Below are 19,322 nucleotides of genomic sequence, written 5' to 3' on the forward strand. Positions count from 1 at the left end.
CAAAGAACCAAAGTTTCTGAGTGATTCCCTCGCGGGAAAATCCAGAGGCAGCTTAAATTTCAATCAAAGCCTTTGCTTCGCTCCCTCTCCTCATTTTTTTTTTCTTTTAAAAGATGAATTAAACATTAAAGTTAAGTGGAAAATCCTGTATTTATTTGGTGCAAGAACATTTTGCTCCAAAATCCCAAACAGTTTATGAGAGATTGGAGGAGCCACTGAATTCTGCCTCCCTTCCCTCACTCCCAAGAAGAAAAGCTCAGGCTATTTTGGAAACAATGTGAGCCATCAACTCAGGAATGGTGTGGGCTTGACGATCTCTAAATACAGTGGTACCTCGGTTTACGAACTTAATCCGTTCCTGAAGTCTGTTCTTAAACTGAATCCATTCTTAAACCGAGGCGCGCTTTCCCTAATGAGGCCTCCGTGCCCTTCTACCGTTCAGCTTCTGTTCTTAGACCGAGGCAAAGTTCACAAACTGGAACACTACTTCCGGTTTTGCGGAGTTCGTAAACCGAATCGTTCACAAACAGGGCTGTTCTTAAACTGAGGTACCACTGTACAGTGTACAGTGGTACCTCGGGGTACAGATGCTCCAGGTTACAGGCGCTTCAGGTTACAGACTCTGCTAACCCAGAAATAGTACCTCAGGATAAGAACTTTGCTTCAGGATGAGAACAGAAATTGTGCGGCGGCAGCAGGAGGCCCCATTAGCTAAAGTGGTACCTCAGGTTAAGAACAGTTTCAGGTTAAGAACGGACCTTTGGAATGAATTAAGTTCTTAACCTGAGGTACCACTGTATTCTAATAATTTTGATGATTGTGTTACTGAATCTTGTTTGATTGGGTATGATTTTGCTTTTACAGTGGTACCTCGGGTTACAGACGCCTCAGGTTACAGACTCCACTAACCCAGAAATAGTACCTCGGGTTAAGAACTTTGCTTCAGGATGAGAACAGAAATTGCATGGCGGCAGCATGGTGGCAGTGGGAGGCCCCATTAGCTAAAGTGGTACCTCAGGTTAAGAACAGTTTCAGGTTAAGAACGGACCTCCAGAACGAATTAAGTTCTTAACCTGAGGTACCACTGTATGCACTGCTAACCGATGCAAGATCCCCGTGGTCTCCTAGAAAGCTTGCTTCCTAGTTTTGTTCTTAAACAAAATGGTGTCTTGCTATATGAATTTCATATAGTAAAACATTTCTTATGTGCTGACCACAGTTCTGCTGACCTGTCAAAATGTGCTCCATTCTAATCTATGCCCTGCTCTATAATTGAAGAACACTACCACCAAATTCCCCATATGTACAGAGTCTGTACATATGGAGGTCATGGGTCTGAAAATTTACCCCGCTATTTGTTTGACCTATTTTTGAGGACTTAGGAGCTGCCTTGTTCAATTATTTAAATTCCTCAACTGACAGATCAGCTGGGTACTTGACTAACTTTCTATTGAGGAACAGGTCCGAAAAGCTGGTCTGTTTTGCCTTTCGAACAATAACTTCAAGAAGGAAACTGTGGGGGTGAAAAATTAAATTATTCAATGTAGAAATTCTCTATTTGACAGTATGCCTAGTTTTAATAACTGTGTAATGTATTCTATCTTGCTTCTATGTGTTTTGTTTTGCATGCAAATAAACAACTATCAGTGACCACCCAGATGCCTGGGGGAAACCAGCAAACACTCTCTCATCCTGTGGCTTCTTCCAGAAACTGGTATTCAGAAGTATTGCAGCCTCTGACCATGGAAGCAGAGCAGAGCCATCATGGATTGGGGCCATTGATAGCCTTCTCTTCCATGAATTTGTTGATCCCTCTCTTTTGATGCTGATGTAAGAATTAGAGAACCCAGGGTGCAGATTTTTTTATTATTATTTTAAACATGTTCCATTACTAATTATATTGAACATTTGGCTAGAATGTGTCAGGCTTGATTTTGTGTGCCTGCATTTTATGACTCCTACGCTGCATTCCTTTACTGCACAAATGGCCCTCCAGGATGTTATTCTAAGTATATCATGAGTTAGCACTGGAGTGTAAAACCAGCAAACTAAATCTGCTGAAGCTTGCTCTAATTCTCTTGGTTCCATGTTTTTTATTTAAGGGTGTTCCCTCACCTGGGTACAAACAAAGTAGTGTCCAAGCTTTCCAAGTTGGTGGCCATCACAGTCTCCTTTGGGAGCGAGATCCATAGTTTATGCACTGTGCTGAATCTTCCAACACTTAGTTCCATTGGATGTCCCTCAGTTCTGACCTTACGACGGAGGGAAGGGAGAGAAACTTTCTTCTATCCACCTTCACCATGCAATGTATAATTTCATAAAATCTCCACCCCTTATTCCCTTTTTCTAAGCATCTCAAAAGGTCAATGAGGGACAGGTCTCTTAATGGCGGGTGACCACAACAGCTGGGAGTTGATCCACCATGACTACAAGATGAGCAACCATTATTACCGTGCTGGGGATTAAACCTCCGTGTCTGTTTTAGTGCCACAGGGGACTTAATTCCAGAGGCCTAGCACTGTTACCAAGGATGTTTGGCCAGCTGTCCAGAGCTCATATCAGTCATGGCATCAGCAACAAAGGGGAAGGCTTAAGGATGCTTCCAAATTTATCAGTGCAGAGTTCCTAATGATTAGGTCTTGCTTCCAAGGTCAACCTAACAAGAGCCCTGAGGCTGGATCAGGCCCATGCATCCTGGTCCAGCATCCTGTTCTCACAGTGGCCAACCAGGAGACTCCACTGCGAAATCAGAAAGCAAGCCTTGAGCACAAGAGCTCTCTCTGCTCCTGTGGCCTCCAGACACATTAGAAATTCTCTTGTCATTCCAAATACATGTTCCCAATTTTTGTACAATCTGACAACAGCTTTTTGCTTCTTCTTTTTTTATTCCCTTTCACCCTCCCTGCTTTTGCACTGCAATTCCCTTCGGCCCAAGGGACACAGGTGGCACTGTGGGTTAAACCACTGAGCCTCTTGGGCTTGCTGATCAGAAGGTTGGCGGTTCAAATCCCCGCGACGGGGTGAGCTCCCATTGCTCGGTCCCTGCTCCTGCCAACCTAGCAGTTCGAAAGCACGTCAAAGTGCAAGTAGATAAATAGGTAACGCTCCAGCAGGAAGGTATACGGCATTTCTGTGCGCTGCTCTGGTTCGCCAGAAGCGGCTTAGTCATGCTGGCCACATGACCCGGAAGCTGTACACTGGCTCCCTTGGCCAGTAAAGCGAGATGAGCACCGCAACCCCAGAGTTAGTCACCACTGGAGAAGCAGTGGCAGCAGCAGTGGCAGCTTCCAGCGAGATTTCACTGAAATCTTATGAGATCTCACCAGGACCAGTCATCATTGCGGCTTCATGGGTGCCACAAGACAAACCCAGGTAAAAGAGAGTTCAGCAGGGCAGGCGGTGGGCAGTGCCAGAGCAGTGAGATTAGGATGGCACATTCCCATCCCCCCTCAGACAGTGAAACAGGATGCACCGACCCTGGCTAGAGTAGACAGTACAGCCATTCTGGTAGGGGCTGGTGCGAGTTGTTGTGTAAAACTAGTGCTTTTTCTGGGGGTATGCGGGGGTACGCATACCCCTAAACATTTTGTGAATCTAACGGGAGAAGAAACTAAAATTGCAAATTGAACCGACTGAATCGTCAGTTCCGTTGCTACCCCCGATGGCAGCCTCATTCCCTGTCATGGTGTTTCCTGAGTCTCAGACGGAAGCGGGCGTTTAATATGTGAAGTAGGAGGTGGAATCTAGCACCGTGATTGGGCAGTTTCGTTGTTACCACCTCCAATGGCGGCTTCCTTTCCTTTCCCAGTGTTTCTTGAGCGGTGGACACCAACAACAAGCAGAGGAATCGGAAAGATGTTAGTGCACACAACCTCATGCCAATGTGGAAGTTACTGTCACCCATGGAAGCAGGGAGCAGGAAAAAACTCAAACACATACAGCAGAGTTCCCAAAAAATAGACCAGAGGCAATTGTACTTCACCCAGCAGAGCTTTACTGCTACCGAAGGCAAGTGAGCATAATGGCCACAAATCCAGTACATTCAGGATTGGCACTGTCCATAAAAAATCCAGTTGCAGCACTTAAAATAAAACTTACACTTAAAATACTAAACCATAACACTAAGCAAACAGAAACAGAACACTAGAACAAAGAAAAAGAAAGAGTGAGCGAGCAAGCGAGACCCAGGCTCCTCCTGACCTGACTATTATGGTCAGTATGACCTTGTCAGAAAGGTAACAGAACCGGTTTAAACCAGCTGCACACAGCTTCCCAGAGAAATAACCAAAAACATCACACCCCTCTGCTTGCTTCTTTCACAAAGAAAGAAACATTCTAGAATGGTCCTGAACGAATCAGAATAGGAAAAATCTCTACACAGCCGATCAATACTTTCTGTACTAAGAAATGAAAACTGAGTTACTGTCAGCTGTCAGTTTTGTAATGCATGTTCTTTGTGCTTTTCTCCATTTAATGTATATACTGGAGTATAAGCTGACCCAAATATAAGCCGAGGCACCTAATTTTACCACAAAAAACTGGGAAAACTTTTTGCCCCTAGTATAAGCCGGTTCACCACACCACAAACCTCCTGGTGGGCCGAAGTGTGTGTGCACACGCGCACATGCACACACAGCAGAGGGAGCTTCTCTCTCAAAATCCCCCCACCCAACCCCCCCAGTCCCCCTGCCTACCCAGGGTGCTGCTGAGAGGCAGAGGCTGGTGGCAGCAGCGGAGGAGGAGGAAGGAACAGGCCAAAAGGGCTGCTTTCAGGCTGCTCATTCTTCCACCACCACCGCCGCCAGCAGCAAAGGGGACCCTCACAAGTATAAGCCGAGGAGGACTCTTTCAGCATAAAAAATGTGCTGAAAAAATCAGCTTATATTCGAGTATATACGGTACTGTGTTTATTTTCCCTGGTTTGAACTATAAAACGGTGCTTTTCTTGAGTCAAAATGAGAGTGCAGTCATACCTCGGGTTACAGACGCTTCAGGTTGCGTGATTTCGGGTTGTGCACTGCGCCAAACCCAGAAGTACCGGAACAGGTTACTTCCAGGTTTCGGCACATGCGCAGAAGCGCTAAATCGCACTTTGAACATGCGCAGAAGCACCGAATCGCAACCCACACGCACGCGGTGCTGCATGTTGCGAATGCTGAAGGTGGCGAACGTGCTTCCGGCATGGATCACGTTCACAACCCAAGTGTCCACTGTAGCCCTAAACATTTTTAAGGGAAAAAAGCACTGTGTAAAACAACTGAAGCATCAGGCTGGCAAAGGCTGGACTAAGGAAAGTGTGTCTTGCCTGGAGTGTGAGCACCAAAACCTGGACCTGACCTGTGTTGGTGTGTTCTGAGTATCAAGTAGTTAGTTCTCTGTGTTAAGTGGAAATGCCAAGTCGTGAGGTACAAGTCAGCATCACGAGTGGTGGGAAGTTGGCTAATTGGTCTATAGCCAATTAGTAGTAGAAAGAGGTATGGTTGACTCTCCTCACTGGCTTCTCACCTGTATGTGATTCCCACACTACCTGTGTATTTAGGTAGTGTAAGAAGACTGCTTTATGATGATCAGAGGGCCAACTTGCACCAAAGATTGAGGGAGGGTGTGTTGTGTACATGTGACTGTGCGTCATGCGCAGTGCCTGTTTGTGCACAATGTTACATCACTGGGAGAAGGCTGAATGTGGCGTGGCCTCAATGGGCAGCCGCTCCTCCTCTCTCACACCTGGCCTGCTTCCATGGCAGGAGGAGGAACAGCCGGCCACTGAAGCCATGCCATTCTTGGCTCCGCACTTGGCTCCATGCCTAGCCTCCTCTGCCCCCTCAACATTTGGAGGGTGACCCCCTCCTAAAGGATATTGGAGGGGGCTAGAAGCAGCTTGGCCCCCATGAGCTAGCACCCCTGGTGATTATGCAAGACTGAAACTGGAATAACTGGAAGACATCCTAGAACAAAGTTTGACTCCTGAGGGCTTCACGGTGCTTCTACAGCTAACAATAACTCAGCAACCTGCCCTATACAAGTTCTTTGCGAATGACGATCTTGTCCTTTGGTAATAACACAATTTAAGATTTAGGAGCGTAGTGAGATGAGAACACAGGAAACTGCCATATACTGACTATTGCTCCATCCAGGTCAATATTGTCTACACTGACTGGCAGTGGCTGTCCAAGATTTCAAATGCCACTGGGGACTGAACTAAGAGCCTTCTGCATGCAAAGCAGATACACTACCCCGAGCGACAGCCCTTTTGTGAATTCCAGTCCTGCGGGTGTCTGTTAGATCTATCTTAATATACTTCTGCAGCCCACAAACTTAGGCTGGGCTGTAAACATCACAAAAACTGGAGTTTTGCAGACTTAAAGAAGTTCTCCTCTTGGCATACCAAGCAGAGCGTGTTCTGCAACTGAACTGAATATCAAGGGAGGACCTTAAATATTTAATGCCAACTTACACATCAACATGCTATCTTATTTATTTCTTGGGTGTGTTTTTTCCCCCCCTTTTCAGATGGGAGCTAGAGATGAAAAACCTAAATGGAAAACCAACAGATGGATGCCAACATGGCTAACTAATTAATAATGATCAACATCTTCATACTGGATGGAAGCAGAATGCACATGGGAACATGGTGGGGCTTACACTAGGTCATGCTGTTAGGAAGCCCCACTAAAGTTAGCGAGTTGAGGTTTGTAAGGGCTCAAAAGCAAGACAAGATGGATTTTGCAAAATCATCTTTTTTTATCCCCACAATCTGATAATTGTTTTAATTAATATTAATAAGGGACTTTGTAGTATTGCGAAAGCCTGCCCAGAGGCCTTACTGTGACAGGCGCATAAAAAAACATCCCACTTGTGGCACTAAAGTCAGCAGACTGCATTCTTTATAATGGGAGCCTGAGAGGGGGGGGGGGACACAATATAAAACCTAGAAAATTGGGGGGGTGCAGCAACAGGACCACTGCAATATGCAAGGCACATCTTTACCTCCTCAAATAATAAGCAGTTCCACAGTTTACTTTAAATGCATTAAAATTTCCAAATGTCCATAACAGCTGTTGCATGTTTTAGGAAGTCTTTGCTGGATGTGCATGTGAAAAAGGTCTGCCAGGTGCCATAAAATGATTGTGGTTTTCCTTTTCCTTGCATAACCCAGATTTTCTGCCTCACTTTCTCTGCTGCTGCTAAAGTCCAAATCATTCTGTACCAGGATGGTAAGTTCAGATTATTCAAATCTTCCCTGTGACAAGCGTTGGCTCGTCTAGTCGATGATAGCAAATGCGAGATCCTTGCTATGTTCCGTAAACACAGACAGAAAAAATAATTCTGGGGTAAATTTGGTATTAGCACCTGTAATGCTGATCAGTTCCTCATGTATATCAGATACAAACCCTCATATTCCTACAGGGGGTCATATGTGCCTTAACCCCATATCCTCTCCAGAACACAGAATTGATTGTGGAGGTTGTGTTCTGTACTGAGTCATAGAATCATAGAGTTGGAAGAGACCACAAGGGCCATCGAGTCCAACCCCCTGCCAAGCAGGAAACACCATCAGAGCACTCCTGACATATGCTTGTCAAGCCTCTGCTTAAAGACCTCCAAAGAAGGAGACTCCACCACACTCCTTGGCAGCAAATTCCACTGTCGAACAGCTCTTACTGTCAGGAAGTTCTTCCTAATGTTTAGGTGGAATCTTCTTTCTTGTAGTTTGAATCCATTGCTCCGTGTCCGCTTCTCTGGAGCAGCAGAAAACAACCTTTCTCCCTCCTCTATGTGACATCCTTTTATATATTTGAACATGGCTATCATATCCCCCCTTAACCTCCTCTTCTCCAGGCTAAACATGCCCAGCTCCCTTAGCCGTTCCTCATAAGGCATTGTTTCCAGATTTACTGATTTGAGCATCACTTTTTTTTGGAAGAAAACATAATCTGAGGCCAGTTCCTTATCCAGAGGGAGCGGGAACAGTTGCCAATCAGGCGAATCAGCCCCAGTGGACATGGCTAAGGTGATTCGGGACCCTGGTGTCCCTTTTTATTAAAAAGGGGGGGTTTCATCCTCCTTCCTACCCCACTCTTGACCTCTTTGTCCCTCTGAAATCCTAATCCAAAACCACCTGTGCCTCCAGACCTCCATCCTCTCCAGGCAGTTCTGCTTCCCACTGCAACCACCAATTTTGCAACATGGCTCCCTTTGTCATTTCCCACCAGGGGTATGGGAGAAGGCAGAGCTGGATGAAAGCCAGGCCCTTAGAAAGAGTCACAGGACAAGAGGCATGAAATCTGCATCCTGCACCACGAAAGCTTCTCACCCACACTTGCTCACAATGCAGCCAGCATTTAATAATAATAATACTGTAATAATGATGATAAAAATATAACATGAAGTGCCTTCATTAAAAAAAGCAACAGCTTCTGTTGTTGTTTTTGAGGAAATGCACTCTATGTAGACACTTAGCAACCTCCGTTTACAGCAGAAAATTACTTTTCACACAACCGCTGCTGCCTGAAGCTGTTTTCATTCATAGCTAACACTTGGCTGCTGCTGCTGCTGCCGCCAAACAAACAAACAAGAGAGATGAAAGAAAGAGGAAGGAGATACCTTTTTCTGCCTAAGGGCCACATTCTCTCCTGGACACTTTCCAGGGGCCACATGCCACAAAGAGAAAGGGGGAGGGAGCAAAATACACTGGCTTACCTTTGGGCAAAGAGAGGGTGGCCACCAACTTGGACGGCTTTAAAAGAGAATTAGACAAATTCACAGAGGAAACGGCGATCAATGGCTGCTAGCCAGGATGGCCATGATCCACCTCCTCTGTCAGAGGCAGTGCATGGCAGTGAGGATGTGGGGGTGCAGGCCTGGATCCATAGCTGTCAAGCATCCCTTATTTGGCGGGACAGTCCCTTATCCCAGGGCCATGTCCCGCTGCTGTCCCTTATTGATGATGTCCCTTAAATAAGCTACTGAAGGTAATGGGGCCCTTTCTATGTCCAGCTGTGCTTTGTCAACAACAAATTGTTGCTGTTTTTTGTGTTGAATATATGCTATATGGTAATTTATGGACCTAATAGGTATCTAAAGCCATTTGCACACAACAAAATATGTATTTTATCAAAGTAATTGTTGATCCCTTATTTTGGCTGCTGATCCCTTATTTTCGAGGGTGCTGGTCCCTTATTTTCAAATCTGTAAGTTGACAGCTATGCCTGGATCTGCTGGGGGAGACAGCATGTTTTGCCTCAAGCAGAATATCCTGGGCTGGCTCTTCCTAGCGAGGCAGTAAGGGGATGGCAAGGGGGCACAGCAGGTATAAATGACCACCTTTTTGTGGCATCCATCTGTCTCAATAGACAATGGAGTGTGCCCGTCAGGATGAAGTGCCATGTTGGTAGCACCCAAGTGACTTCCCAGGGGTGCAAGTCTGGGCTGTGTGTCTGGAGGTCTTGGGCTGCCCAGACAACAAGAGCTCCCTCTCTGCCTCACTGATATGGTCCAAGGGAAAGCAGAGCAATATGTTTGACACCTGCTTGCCTGCAGGAGATGCTGGAAGGAGGCGTACAAGGAGTCATCTAACCACCTTAGGGACTCTGCTCTGGACTTGTGTAAAGTTTACTTCTTAGCCTTTTCGTCTTGAACTCCTTGAAAGAAAAAGGTGATATATAAATTTAATAAATAAAAATAAAATGGCAGCACGAAGCAGTGTCTGCACAGGAGATTTCAGCCAACCCCAAAGGAACCTTCATGCAGAGCAAGACCACTTTGTGCATTCTTCATGGCAGTGAAATTCGAAGCATCCTCAGCCGCCTAGCATCTCTGAGTCATAGGATCTCTGATACATGCATGCATATCAGGCATACGGCATCTGAGTTGTGCCAAGCATGGCGCTGAAGGAAAAGTCTGATCTTCTCATGTATTGAAGTCCCATCCTTAAAAATAACTGACCACCAGTCCAGTGCCAAGGGTCAAGATTCTCTCTCTTGAATGGTGAGCCTCCGAATGGATACCAGCAATAGCTGCTGCTCCCTCTCTACCCCACCCACAGCACTTAACCCTTTTAATAAGCAACAACAACAACTTCTGGCCTTATCCATAAACAAAAGGTCTGGAGCCTTAGTGTCCATCCTTCTCATCTCTGGGTCTTTCCAGACTTGCTGCCTTCTCATCTTGGAGAGCGGAATGGGATAACAAAGCTCGCATTTGGAAACAAAGCCCTCATCACATAACAGTTCATTTCATATTTGTCCCTACCACCAGTAGAAGCCCATTGGGGCCCTCCGAACTCTACAGTTCTGTGAACCAACGCTGTGATGCCAGCATTTCAGGGCAGCAGACCAGATGGCCCTTTGGGTCCCTTCCAAATCTATGATTCTGCAAATTTGGCTGGATCTCGGTGACATTTCAGACTTTTATGCAGCTCTTCAGCTTTCCTTTTCATAGCTTGAAAGAAGGAAAGGTTGTGGGCAAAGTAGCTGGTTCCTCTTCCACCTCCCCACCTCCCCTCCCCCAGTGCTGCTTCCCCATCTGAAGCCCCCAAAATCCCCCTGTCGCCATGTGAGACTTTTCCTCTGGGCGAAGCAGCCGTTCCTTCAAGGTGGCTTCCACTGAGTACCAACATTCCACAACAGGTCCTACCTGCTCAGAATGTTTGTAGACATTCTGTGAATTCTGTGGCAGCACAGGCACCTGGATCAATGGCCTTAAAAGAAACCTAAGGATTTTCTAATTTCTGTTTGTTTGCTAATTACTACCGAACATGTAAGGAGGTGGCTTACAAATCATGAACCTTTCCCAACGTTTCCAAAGTCTCTTAAGGTTTTTTGTGTGGCGTGGTGGTGGTGGAAAGAGTATAAATTGTTCCGTAGTAGTGCTCTTTTGATGCCTTCCCCAGCTTCATCACATCCCTGGAAGTTCAGCTCCCTTTACCTCATGCTAAGTCCCACCAAAGTGAGGAACATTATTCAGAGATGTTTTAAACCTGCAGATTCAGTGCCAGGTAGAGTTGGCACCAAACCTGCACGTTTAAAAGCTTCTCTGAACAAAGGTTTCCTATGAAGCAGGCCAGCATTACTGATCTGCTGGAGTCACCCATTTCAGACACAACTATTCAAAATCCAAAAGGCCAAAAAGGAGGCAGTGAGAGATTTTACTTTCTGGGGCTCCATGATGACTGCATATCGTGACAGCAGCCACGAAATTAAGAGATGCCTGCTTCTTGGGAGGAAAGCAATGACCAACCTAGACAGCATCTTAAAAAGTAGAGACATCACCTTGCCAACAAAGGTCCGTATAGTAAAAGCTATGGTTTTCCCAGTAGTGATGTATGGAAGTGAGAGCTGGACCATAAAGAAGGCTGATCGCCAAAGAATTGATGCTTTTGAACTATGGTGCTGGAGGAGACTCTTGAGAGTCCCATGGACTGCAAGAAGATCAAACCTCTCCATTCTGAAGGAAATCAGCCCTGAGTGCTCACTGGAAGGACAGATCCTGAAGCTGAGGCTCCAATACTTTGGCCACCTCATGAGAAGAGAAGACTCCCTGGAAAAGACCCTGATGTTGGGAAAGATGGAGGGCACAAGGAGAAGGGGAAGACAGAGGACGAGATGGTTGGATAGTGTCTTCGAAGCTACAAACATGAGTCTGACCAAACTGCGGGATGCAGTGGAAGACAGAAGTGCCTGGCGTGCTCTGGTCCATGGGGCCACGAAGAGTCGGACACAACTAAATGACTAAACAACAATCAACAACAATTGTGTTCTCCAGTTGAAATATAGGGATGCTAAAAGGTAAAGGGTAAAGGGACCCCTGACCGTTAAGCCCAGTCACCGACAACTCTGGGGTTGTGGTGCTCTTCTCACTTTACTGGCCGAGGGAGTCGGTGTTTGTCCACAGGCAGCTTCCGGGTCATGTGGCCAGCATGACTAAGCCACTTCTGGCAAACCAGAGCAATGCACGGAAACGCCGTTTACCTTCCCGCCGGAGTGGTACCTATTTATCTACTTGCACTGGTATGCTTTTGAACTGCTAGGTTGGCAGGAGCTGGGACCGAGGAATGGGAGCTCATCCTGTCATGGGGATTCAAACCGCCAACCTTCTGATTGGCAAGCCCAAGAGGCTCTGTGGTTTAGACCACAGTGCCACCTGTGTCCCTTCCCCAAATCAGTCCTGTCCAGATGTTTTGGACCACATCACCCCCAGCCAGCCTGACCAATGGTTCGTGGTAGTGGGAGCTGTAGTTCAAAACATCTGGGTGCCACCCAGCAGGAGCAGGGTGGGCCATACAAGTTCATTGACTGATGCTTAGAGATGAGATGGCTTTGCCCTTTCCATACCATGTGTTCTTTTCCTCTAGAATCTTTGTTTAATCAGAATACCTTCCAAGACTGAAGCATCATGTTGAGTTCAGCAGCAATGGAAGCTTCCATGGGCTATGTTCTGCCTCCATGGCCAGAGGCAGCAGTGTTTCTGAATGCCAGTTTCTGGAAATGGCAGGAGAGTAGAATGCTGTTGCACTCAGATGGGCACCAACTTGGAAGGCTTTAAAAGAGGATTACACAAATTTGTGGAGGAGGAGAGAGCTATCCATGGCTACCAGCCATGATGGCTCTGCTCTGCCTCACCAGTCAGAGTCAATGACACTTCTGAATACCACTCTGGAAACCACAGGTGCAGAGAGTGTTCTATTGCTTGGGTCCTGGTTGTTGGTTCCCCATAGACATCTCATTGGCTACTGTGAGAACAGGAGTCTGGGCTGGATGGCCAAGTTCTCACAGTGGTCAATCAGATGTCTATGGGAAACCCTCATGCAAAATCTGAGCACTGTTCCATACTGTTGTGTAAAGCAACTGGAATTCAGAAGCACTACTGCTAGATCTCCAAGAAGGGAGATTCTGACTATAATAATAATAATTTATTATTTATACCCCGCCCATCTGGCTAGGTTTCCCCAGCCACTCTGGGCGGCTTCCAACAGAATATTAAAATACAATAGTCTATTAAACATTAAAAGCTTCCCTAAACAGGGCTGCCTTCAGATGTCTTCTAAAAGTCTGGTAGTTGTTCTTCTCTTTGACCATCTGATGGGAGGGCATTCCACAGGGTGGGTGCCACGACCGAGAAGGCCTTCTGCCTGGTTCCCTGTAACTTGGCTTCTCGCAGCGAGGGAACCACCAGAAGGCCCTCGACGCTGGACTTCAGTGTCCGGGCAGAATGATGGGGGTGGAGACGCTCCTTCAGGTATACTGGACTGAGGCTGTTTAGGACTGAACATTAGGAGGAAATTTCTAACAGTAAGAGCTGTTCAACAGTAGAACAGACTACCTCAGATAGTCTCCTTCATTTGACGTTTTTAAACAGTGGTTCGATGGCCATCTGTCAGCGATTCTTTGTTGTGATTCCTGTATTGCAGGATTCTATGATCAATCTCTTCCGGAACCCCAGCTCAGAGCATGTTGGGATGTCAGAGAGATTCCTTCTAAAGCTTCCCCTAGAATCTTCCAAGGCTCTTCTTACTCCTTTGCAAATGTTCCATAGCTGAACCTTTTCTTACAGAAATTTCTCTGAAGCCAGCTGAGCAACAATAATCTTGAAAATACTTATTCTATATATAGTTGGCAATTATATAAGTATGCCATGATTGACATTATATGTGAGGGATGAGGGGGGGAGCAATGAGTGCACACATTTTGAGTGCAGAGTCGGTTTCTCCTGCAAAAGCCAAACCTGATACCGTATTCTGCAGCGCCCTGGGGAGTGCAAAGCAGGGGTGGCTACTGGCAGCTGGGGAACATTGTTCTGGCCCTCCATATCACAGAATCATATCGTAAAGTTGGAAGGTTCCCCTAAGGGTCATCTAGTCCAACCCACGACTATGCAGGAATTACAGCTAAAGAATTCCTGGCAGATGGCCATGCAAGTTCTTCCTAATGCTTAGTCAGAATCACCTTCCTTGTCATTCTAATCCATTGGTTTGGGTCCTCACCTCTGGAACATCAGGAAGCAAGCTTGCTCAATCCTCCATGTGGCAGACTCTCAGGCATTTGAAGACAGTTATCCGTATAGTCAAAGCTATGGTTTTCCCAGTAGTGATGTATGGAAGTGAGAGCTGGACCATAAAGAAGGCTGATCGCCGAAGAATGGATGCTTTTGAATTATGGTGCTGGAGGAGACTCTTGAGAGTCCCATGGACTGCAAGAAGATCAAACCTCTCCATTCTGAAGGAAATCAGCCCTGAGTGCTCACTGGAAGGACAGACCCTGAAGCTGAGGCTCCAGTACTTTGGCCACCTCATGAGAAGAGAAGACTCCCTGGAAAAGACCCTGACGCTGGGAAAGATGGAGGGCACAAGGAGAAGGGGACAACAAAGGACGAGATGGTTGGACAGTGTTCGCGAAGCTACCAGCATGAGTTTGACCAAACTACAGGAGGCAGTGGAAGACAGGAGTGCCTGGCATGCTCTGGTCCATGGGGTCACGAAGAGTTGGACACGACTAAATGACTAAACAACAACAACAACAACAAATCCTATCCCCTCTCAGTCTTCTCTCTCCAGGCTAAACTTACCCCTCAACTACTCTTCGTTAGGCTTGGTTTCCAGACCCTTGATCATCCTGACCTCTCACTCCTCTGCACATGGTCCAGCTTATCAATATCCTTAAACTGTAATGTCTAGAAGTAGACACAGTATTCCAGGTATAGGCAGAAGAGAGTGATATGATTACTTCCCTTGATTAGGACATTAGACTTCAGTTGATGCAACCTAGAACTACATTAGATTTTTTTGCTGCCGCATCACACTGTAGACGCATGCTAAGCCTGTGATCTCCTAAGCCCCCTAGATCCTTTTCACAAGTACTGCTATCAAGCAAGGTGCCCCCATCCTGTATTTGTGCATTCAGCTATTCCTACCTAAGTGTTTAACGTCATTATTTAGCGAAGCATTAAGTAACGGACCAGGAGTTTTGTTCAAACTGCCTTTATTTTCATAGCCAGTAGGGCTTTGTACCTAAGCGTACATTAGTCCCTGTTGAAATTTGTTTTGTTAGTTTTGATCAAATGATGGGAAAGATCTCCCAGGTCCTGGAGCTAAGAGAGTTGGGCAAAGAATCAGATCTGGTATCAGGCAGCTCCCAGCATTTTTCCAGCCATTCCAACCAATCCACGGAAAGGGCAATAAGGAAGACTTTTCTTTATGATTGCCACTTGGTGGATCAGAAGAACGCTGTTGACATAGTCCATCTTGATTTCAGTAAAGCATTTGACAAGGTCTCCCATGATATTCTTGCAAGGAAGCTGGCAAAATGTGGGTTGAATGAGGTGGATTTTTAGCTGGTTGACTGACCGAACCCAAAGAATTCTCATTAATGGTTCCTCGTCACTCTGGGGAAAAGTGACAAGTGGGGTGCTGGAGGGTTCTGCCCTGGGCCCATTGTTGTCTGACATCTTTATAAATGACTTGGATGAAGGAATTGGAGGACTGGGTCCAAGCTAACCAAATGCTTTACAGTAGGGACAAATGTAAGGTTCTGAACGTAGGCAGGAAGAACCACCTGCACAAATATAGAATGGGGAAAACGTGGCTTACCAGCAGTACATGAGAAAAGGATCTAGGGGTCTTGGTGGACCACAAACTTAACAGTGTGATGCAGCAGCAAAAAAACTAATGCTTTTCTAGGCTGCATCAACAGAAGTATAGTGTCCAAATCAAGGGAAATAAGAGTACTACTCTCTTCTGCCTTGGTCAGACCACACCTGGAATAGTGTGTCTAATTCTGGGCACCACAATTTAGGATGGATGTTGGCAAGCTGCAAGGTGTGCAATGGAGGGCACATAAGATGATCAAGGATCTAGAAGCCAAGCCTTATGAGGAACAGTTGAAGGAGCTGGGTAGGTTTAGCCTGGAAAAGAGGAGCTTGAGAGGAGATATCATAGCCATCTTCAAATATCTCAAGGGCTGTCAGATGGAAGAGGGAGCGTGCTTGTTTCCTCCTGCTCTGGAGGGTAGGACCTGAACCAAGGGCTTCAAGTTACAAGAAAGGAGATTCCAGCTAGACATCAGGAAGAACTTTCTGACAGTAAGAGCTGTTCAACTGTGGAATGGTCTCCTTGGAGGTTTTTAAGTAGAGCTTGGGTGGCCATCTGTCATGGATGATTGAGCTGAGATTCCTACATTGCAGTGGGCTGGACTAGATGACCCCTGGGTCCCTTCCCACTCTAAATTCTATGATTCCCATAAAAGCTCTGCACAGCTTACAAAATATTCACACCTCACCAAATAACTACCAATAGCAACACAGTACGAATCTGCTGGTCTCCTCCCCACTTCTGACAATCCATCAGAAATTTAAACAGAAATTATGTATTTACTCCATGGTGGGGGACCCCAAACAACCATACCATATTAATATTCTGCCTCCAGACAATCCATGTTCTCTGCCCAAAAAAAATGCTAAATTCTACAACTTGCATAAATTATGCAAATTAAGACAATTGTGTAATTTATTCAACTTTTGCTAGTCATGGGACATTAAATCCTGTCCCCCCCACAACTTGGAATCTCTTCCAGCTGTCTTTCTAGCATAAGAGCGGACATGGGGAATCCTTTTTAACCTGAGGTCCACATTCTGTTCTGGGGGACCTTCCTGGGGCCACATGCCAGTTTGTGGGCAGGAGCAGACGTAAAAGTTGGCAGAACAACAGGCATTAATTTTGCCTTCGTACCTTAGGCTGTTTTATACACTCACATTCACACCCCTCTCTCTATTCTCCATCCAGACAAGCAAGGAGTATTATTCCACATTCCAGCCAGGCAGAAATGCATGAGGAGGGGGCAAGGGGGGCCACAGACAGGTGTGGGGAGAATTCCAAGGGCCAGACAGAGAGTCCTGGGGGAAGCTGGCAGCCTAGGGGCCCCCAGTGCAGTTTTAGGCATTTCAGGTGCTGTCACCCACCCATATCCAAGCACAGTGCCATGAGGTCTAGAAACTTAATTTTTAAGAGAAAGGAGGAGGAAGAGCTCAAGAGGTCCCGACTCTCACATGATGCTCTCTTGTAGAATCATTATATATCATTATATACACATCAGCATCCTGAATATAACGTTTGCCAGCCTGCGAGAACAGAGATCAGGTTGTCAGCTCTGGGCAGAAACCAGTCACTCTTTATCTCACGGTTGTGGGTTCGAACTCCACGTTGGGCCAAAGATTCCTACATTGCAGGGGATTGGACAAGATGACCTTCATGGCCTTTTCCAACTCTACAATTCTATGATGCCACAAGATCAATATTTTTATCCCTCCCAGGAAGGCTCCCAGAACGTCCACAATCTCTGCCTAACTCAGCTTCTTCCCGAATTACAAAACCGACCAGAGCCAGAACCACTTTCAGCACCAGAGGAAAGCAAGCAACCCAAAACTTTGAGCTGGGAATGAAATGCTTCTGTGCGTATGAACTTTTGTTCACTTGCTGTTTGTTGAATGTATATCCCAAAGGAGTCCAGGGCAGCACTTCCTGAAGAAGAAGCTGGTGAAGCCCGGAAGCCTGCACATTCCGAAAACAAATCCAGCCAACTGCCTCCCAAATTCTTATCCCTTTTTGCACTTTTGGTGCCACCTATTCCTTTTACGGAGGCACAAACTGATCCCAGCCCAGGACTAGAATAGGACAGGTCGCACCTGAAAAGTTACTTTTAAAAAAAAAAAAAGTCCCCTCCGGTGGCTCCTTACCCCGAGAGTCGTCCTCTTGGTCCGACGGGTTGTTGGGATCCATTACTTCCGGGAGAAGCTCCCACCGCGCCGTGTCTCCATGCAGCGAAGCGAGAGGAAAGGTTATCTTAAAAGGAAAACTTGGAGGGGGAGGAGGAGGAGCAGCAGGAAAAGCGAAGCCCAGCTGCTGCTCAAACCAATTCACCTGCCTGACGAGCTAGCGCCACATCCAAAAGGGGACATCGGAAAGCGCCTCCCTCGGCGTGACACGGCCTGGCCGGCTTCCCAATTCGCCGGCTGACCCTCGGCGGCTCGCGGGTCTTTCTCCCAACATCTCGAGCAAAAGGCATACCGCTCTTTCTCTCCCCACTGCGCGCGAGCCTTTCAAACTCTCGGCTCCTCTCCCGAAATCGCCAGCTCTCTCGGACGAAAGTTCAGAAGCCGTGCGGAGGTGGGGGGGGGAGGAGGTGTGCGGTGGGGGGACACACGAGGTTGGCAGAGGAGGATGAAGAAAGAGCTCCTTGCAAGCGGTAAGGTTGCGGGGGGGGGGGGCTGGAAAGAGAGAAGACCAGCCTCCAAGCCACACTGTTGCATAACGCAAAGGGCTGCTATAATAATAACACATATAAAGTGGTGTGTTCCTTGGGGAGGAAGGAGGGAGGGAGAAAGAGCGGGGGGGGGGGGGAGAGAGAGAGAGAGACGGAGAAGGAGAGGGAAAGGGAGAGAGAGAGTCGGCAGGAAGAATCAACGCTTAGGAAGGGGAAGGAAAACCCACCCCAAACATCTCAGGAAATACAGAATTGACTGAAACCCAGGAAGGCCCACAGACGTCTCTGTCCTGATCATGGCTGGCTTACTTTCTGAGCATCCTCATACACCCTGGCTGCATTTCAGTCCCTTGTTGGCCAGAGAGGGGTCTCCCCCCCCCCCAATAAAATAAAATCAGATCCTGGCAGGCATGGACTTGGGTGACTCTGCACTAGGACACCAGCTGCACCTTCCTTGCTGCAGTGCCTTGTCCTATATTTACCTCCTTTTGGCAAGGCTCTGCTGCTGCTGGCGAGTTTGCATGGGCTCCAAGAGCAGCAGAGCTCCTGCCAGGAGCTGCACTGTTGTCATTTGCCCTTAACAGAGCTGCTGAGGAATCTAGAGGCTGCAGTGGGGGTGGGGGGAGGCAGGGGGGTTGCCTAAAAGGATGCAGGGAGAATTTCTTGCCCTTGCACTGTCAAGCCCACTGAACAGACCGTAGAGGGATTAGCACTGTGATTCAACTGAGCCCCCTAGCAGTAGTTGCATCCACTCACCTAACCCCCCCCCCTGCACCCCGCCATTGAGGTCCGGTTGCAAACAAACTGCTCTGAGGGGAAAGTGTCAGCTATGGAATGGCCACAAACACCACTGATTTCTCCCACAAATGCAGGGAAGAGCCATTGGAGCCAGATGCTACTACAACCACATTCATGTGGCAGGAAATTCCATAGGGTAGGTTTTTGGGGGAGGGGCGTGTCCCAGAGGGAATTTGGGGAGTGCAGGTTTCTCCTTGCGTGGCGAGCTGCCCGGCTGCTGACTTCCGCTCCTTTGGTGGATAGATCCAGCAAGCTAAAATGGAATCTCCCTGA

The 19,322-nt window shown here is 47.0% G+C and overlaps 1 protein-coding gene across 1 annotated transcript in view; it reads right to left on the reverse strand.

The window, feature by feature from the left end:
- The window catches only part of DAB2IP (DAB2 interacting protein), a 312,170-nt gene extending 293,928 nt beyond the window's left edge, over positions 1-18,242 (reverse strand). Inside the window, exon 1 of the mRNA XM_083422918.1 lies at positions 17,725-18,242. Coding sequence (XP_083279044.1) covers positions 17,725-17,767 — 43 coding nt within the window. The 5' untranslated portion in view covers positions 17,768-18,242. The remainder of the gene's footprint in view (positions 1-17,724) is intronic.
- Between the last annotated feature and the right edge of the window lie 1,080 nt (positions 18,243-19,322).

The sequence above is a fragment of the Podarcis tiliguerta genome (assembly GCF_965153285.1).
Source record: "Podarcis tiliguerta genome assembly, chromosome: Z".
Lineage (NCBI taxonomy): Eukaryota > Metazoa > Chordata > Lepidosauria > Squamata > Lacertidae > Podarcis > Podarcis tiliguerta.